At 35.8% G+C, this 5,033-nt stretch overlaps 1 protein-coding gene across 1 annotated transcript in view; it reads left to right on the forward strand.

The window, feature by feature from the left end:
* The window catches only part of LOC103747879 (ankyrin repeat domain-containing protein 26-like), a gene marked incomplete at its 5' end in the record, with an annotated part of 18,433 nt that extends 14,692 nt beyond the window's left edge, over positions 1–3,741 (forward strand). Inside the window, 3 exon segments of the mRNA XM_017802547.1 lie at positions 1,136–1,254; positions 2,322–2,612; positions 3,535–3,741. Of these exon segments, the coding sequence (XP_017658036.1) occupies positions 1,136–1,254; positions 2,322–2,612; positions 3,535–3,741 (617 nt within the window).
* Between the last annotated feature and the right edge of the window lie 1,292 nt (positions 3,742–5,033).

A 5,033-nucleotide genomic window follows, 5' to 3' on the forward strand; every position in this document is an offset into this window, starting at 1 on the left:
AGAGAACTGACCTTATATGTTTCGTACTTACAAAAATATGTGTATGACTTAAAGACGATTAAGGAAACAGTTGTGTTTCTATCACCAGCTTTTAAAGGTGAGGTTTTCCATTGTCTGAAGCCCCCATCTTGGCTCTTTTGTTGATGTTTATTTATTGAGAATTTGTGTTTTCTCTCTGGTTCCAAACAATGTTTTTCTCTGGCTTAACCTGTTTCGGGGGTGCGGGGAGGGGGTTAGGGAGGCTGGGGATAGGAAGGGTGCTGGAGATGAAGCCCAGGGCCTTGCCTGTACTGCACAAGCATTCTACCACTGAGCTGTATCCTCGATCTCTGTATATGGTTTTACATCTTTGAATTTCGTGGACATTGTCCTATCAAACACTCCTAGGTTTCTTCTTAATAGTCTTTAAGTCTTTGCACATCACCTCTGCTGACTCGTCTCTTCTGAAGTTCTGTTTTGTTTCCCCTCCACTCAAACTTCAAAGACATTTTTTTCTTGTCCATTTTTCTATTTTGGATGATCTTGATAGTTTGTGTGGGTTTGGGTGCTAAGTATTCACTCGCCACTAAACTGCTTCAGTGCTCTTAGTTTGTGTGCATTCTTCTTGTAGAAGCTATCAGCAGTTAGTTTGTTTTTGTATCTCTTAAAACACTCATATGTAAGTATTTCTTCTTGATTGGAGATATCTAGGTCACAACTAATATTTAAAAATGAGTGTTGCCGGGCATGGTGGCACACACCTTTAATCCCAGCACTCAGGAGGCAGAGGCAGGGGGGGCTCTGTGGGTTTTAAGGCAGCCTGGTCTCCATTTGTGAATACAGGCCAGCTGTAGCTACCGGGGGGCCTTGCCCCAAAAAGACAAAAAAAAAAGTGTGTCATGAACATACTAAAATGGATGTAAATCGTATGTATTCTCTATGTGGTTGTAGTATTAACTCTAGCTTCCACACATAGCGTACATTTTTCTTCATATTTACCTAAGATTTTAATTTCATTAGTAATGCTTTGAACTTTAGGTTAAATAAGAGAGGGTCATAATTTATAATTTTATTTCCTTTATATGATATAATTTATATCTAAGTATTAAATATGTGTTCTCTAAAAGCTTCTGTATATATTTGCAGATTTAAGAAGCTGTTAAAATGACAAAAAAAGAATTAAATGAACACAAAAACAAAGAGTTCAGTCTCCATCAAGATATAAAAACCAGTCAGTTTGAAAACGATATGCCAACTAACATGCTGAAAAACAAGGTAAATTTTAATCAATTTTGGAACCAAAAATCTCCTAATTTTGAGTAATATAAATCTGAGTGCACTGAGCAGTGAAGGTTATTGTTAACAGACTTGATACTAGTGTGAACTGTCATTTTCTATTAGAAGGGCATACTGTTGATTTTCCTATGTCTCCAACCCTGGCTGCTGGATAATCCACTATGACATGATTCTAAATCATGAGTCTTAGCTTCATATTTAGACCATGTGTTCCACAAGGCATCTGGATTTCTTATTTCAGAAGACATTTTAGCATTATTTGGCAATTTGATGTGGAGAGAGGCTACATGTATTTAGTTCAGGCTCTTATTTTAGATTGAAGTCAGTTTGTTTCTTCTCCACTTGGCATCGTCTGAGGTGGCATGAAGCTGGGAACCATCTGAACTAAAGGCTGTTCATCCTCCTGGTTGCCAATTGAAGCTGACCTTTGAGCCTTTAGAAGCAGTCGTCAGCTGGACTTCCTACAGAAGGATTCACTAAATAATCATCGTAACTACAGTAAAAAAAATTCTTCCCAACACTACTGTTGAAATCCCATCAAATTATTTAGTACGCTACTGAATTTTTATTCAATAAAAAAGGACTATGTCAACATATTTATCCTGGGGATGTTATTGTTCCTTACCAAGAGTCATTAAGTATTATTTCCAGTCTTGTTCTAGGAAAGATTTATTAATACGAGCCTGAATAACTCACTATATCCCTAAAACTTCTTTAGAAATTATGGAGAGTGAAGATGGTGAAAATGGTAACAGATTTTCTACCAAAAAGTTGATTTAGAGTCACTTTGAGAAGGGAAGATAGGAAAGAGTCATATGAAAACAGAGCTAGCATAAGTGCTACCATGTAAAACAGTGGTCGTCGGGAGTATGTCTCATGACTGGTTTTCACCTTGTTTTCTGAGTAATTGAGGAACCACATTGTAAGAATCCAGTGCGGATTAGATTTTATTACAGCTGAAGGTGTGCAAAAGTTTGGAATTGGTTTTGTGCTACCCTGTTCTCAGCCTTCCTCCTCCATTGCCAAACTGTATTTTATTCATGAATATTGATGATCTTACAGCAAAACTAGAAATTGCATCTTCAAAATGTCTACATCTGGATAAAAAAAATCAACTTCTTCAGGAGGAGTTATTATCTATGAAAACTATACAAAAGAGATGTGGAAAGCTAGAGAAGAACAAAAAGAAATTGGAACAAGAAGTAGTAAACCTCAAAAGTCACATGGAAAAGACCCTGGTAGAACTTGGCCAGGTAGAGCAGTATAAACGGGAGATTGAAGAGAAAGCAAGGCAGGAGCTGGTGGAAAAGTTAAAGCAAGTCAATCTGTTTTTGCAGGTTAGTTTTTCTGTGCTGCTCTTTAATTCATTTCACTGCAAATTATATTTTGGATCTATACACAGTGTTTCCTTTACAATTTGTTTCATTGATTTTTAGAAGGAATATGATGTGTGATTCTTCTTTTAAGTATTTGTTTTTCATTATTATAACTCAGTTGCTCTTTCGGAGTAATGGTTTTCATCAGAGAATCATTTGACCTTTTAAGGCTAGTTAGCATAAATTAAGACTAGAAGGAAAATAAGTATCATGATGTATAAATTATATGATACTCTTGAGATATTCTTAAGTCATCTTAGTTCAGTTCTTAAGTTTTGGAACTGGTTCTGTTGTTCGTTGGATTATCAGATATGAGAACTAACATGAGAATCACTGAGGACTCGGGAGACACTGTGGTAAAGTGTGTGCTTAGCATGTAGGAGGCCTTGGAGTTGAGTCACAGGACAATAAAATAAATAAATAAATAAATAAATAAATAAATAAATAAATAAATATTCAGTTTTAAAAATAATAAGTAGCACAGTTGATAGTAATGATCTTTTAAGGTTTTTTTTGGTTTTTTGTTTTTACTTTTTATGTGTATGTTTTGCCAACATGTATGTATATGCACCATGTGGGTGCCTGGTCCTCATGGAGACCAGAAGAGGGCATCCGATCCTCTGCAACTGGAGTTAGAGATGATTGTGAGCCACCATATGGGTACTTGGAATCAACCCCAGGTCCTCTACAAGAGAAGCCAGTGCTATTAACCACTGAGCCATCTTGCAACCCCTGATAATTATTTTAAATTCCAGCAACAGCAGCTTTTTTTCACAAACTTAAATTGTTCTCTGAATCACTGACTCAAAAGTTAAAGAAAACAAATGAATAATAATAATTTTGATTATAATTGTTTTTAAAATACAATGTTAATTTGCTTTAGACACAAGCAGTATCTCAAGAAAACTTAGAGCAATTAAGAGAACAGAATACTACTTCCTTAAGAAACCAGATGGAAGTCAGAATTAAAGACCTAGAATCTGAGCTCTCTAAAATGAAAACTCAAGAAGATTTTGATAAACTAGAACTACAAAAGTATAAGCAGCTCTATCATGAAGAATTCAAAGTTAGAAAATCATTGTCAAACTAAACAGTTAAGTCATAACATATAGTCATAGAAATTAAGCTCACTAATAATGGGATAAGGTTATAAGATTAGTAGGACATGAAAACTAACCAGACAGTATAATTTTCGAATAGTAAATGAACCTCAAAATGTTAATTTGGGGTAGTTTGTATTCTTTTTTGGTTTTGTTTATCTTAGTTATCCTGGTCTATTGGGTTTTCAGATAATTGTTTTTGACATTTTAAGACAGTTAATATTGTTATAAAATTGCTTGTCCACATTCCCTTAAATAGGAATAGTAACAAGTTTAACTGTGTTTTGTTTATTTGGTTTTTTTAAAAAAAAAAATAATAACTTAGGGGCCAGGCATGATGGCGCACGCCTTTGATCCCAGCCCTTGGGAGGCAGAGGCAGGCAGATCTCTGAGTTCGAGGCCAGCCTGGTCTACATAGTGAGTTTCAGGACAGCTGGGGCTACAGGGAGACCCTGTCTCAAAATAGACAAAATAATAATAACTTATGCCCAGGATCAGGTTCCACCAGTATTCTCCTTTGGGCACTTTCAGAAGTCACTTAGTAATTTAATTTTCTTGTGTCATCTTCGACATTACCACTAGAGATTCCAGCAAATAAACTGTACATTGCAGCATTCCTAATCTACGTAAAGATATATTTGTGATATAGGGAGCATTCACATAGGGCTAGAGAAAAGTATAATTTGCAGAACCTTTAAAAAGAGTTCTGGGGTCAGTGTGGGGGTGGAAGGTAAAAGGACAGGTCCCACCCCTGGTTCCTGGGTCAGGATCTAATGAGTTCATTGCCTCAAGCTTCTTCCATTGTTTCTGATCACTAACTCAGCTCTCTAACTTTCCACTAAAGGCTTTGCTTTGAATTCTTCCTTGATGCGATGCTTAATTTATGCTAAATTAAGTGCAAAATGTACAGATGGTCAAAGCAAGCGCTTTAGAAATCTTTTGAGGGGCGATTTTTTTTTCTTTTTCCTTTTTTTTTTTCTTTTGAGACAGTGTGTCACTATCTAGACCAGGCTGGCTTGAATTCACATCCTGCCTCTGCCTCTGCTTGGAGTGCTGGGATTAAAGGTGGGTGCTACCACTCCCAACCCAAGGGATTTTTTTTAATCCGTAAATTGATTTACTACATAACAGATATTTCCATTGTTTTTCATTTTTTAAAAAAAAAACTTTATCTATTCAGGGAGTGAGGTCTTAATATATTTATACATACTGAAATGTCTGTTATAATAAAGCAAATCAGTATATCCATTATCTCACATAATTAAGTCCAAGTTCTTCTACT

Source organism: Nannospalax galili, unplaced genomic scaffold (assembly GCF_000622305.1).
Source record: "Nannospalax galili isolate Female #2095 unplaced genomic scaffold, S.galili_v1.0 scaffold5065, whole genome shotgun sequence".
Lineage (NCBI taxonomy): Eukaryota > Metazoa > Chordata > Mammalia > Rodentia > Spalacidae > Nannospalax > Nannospalax galili.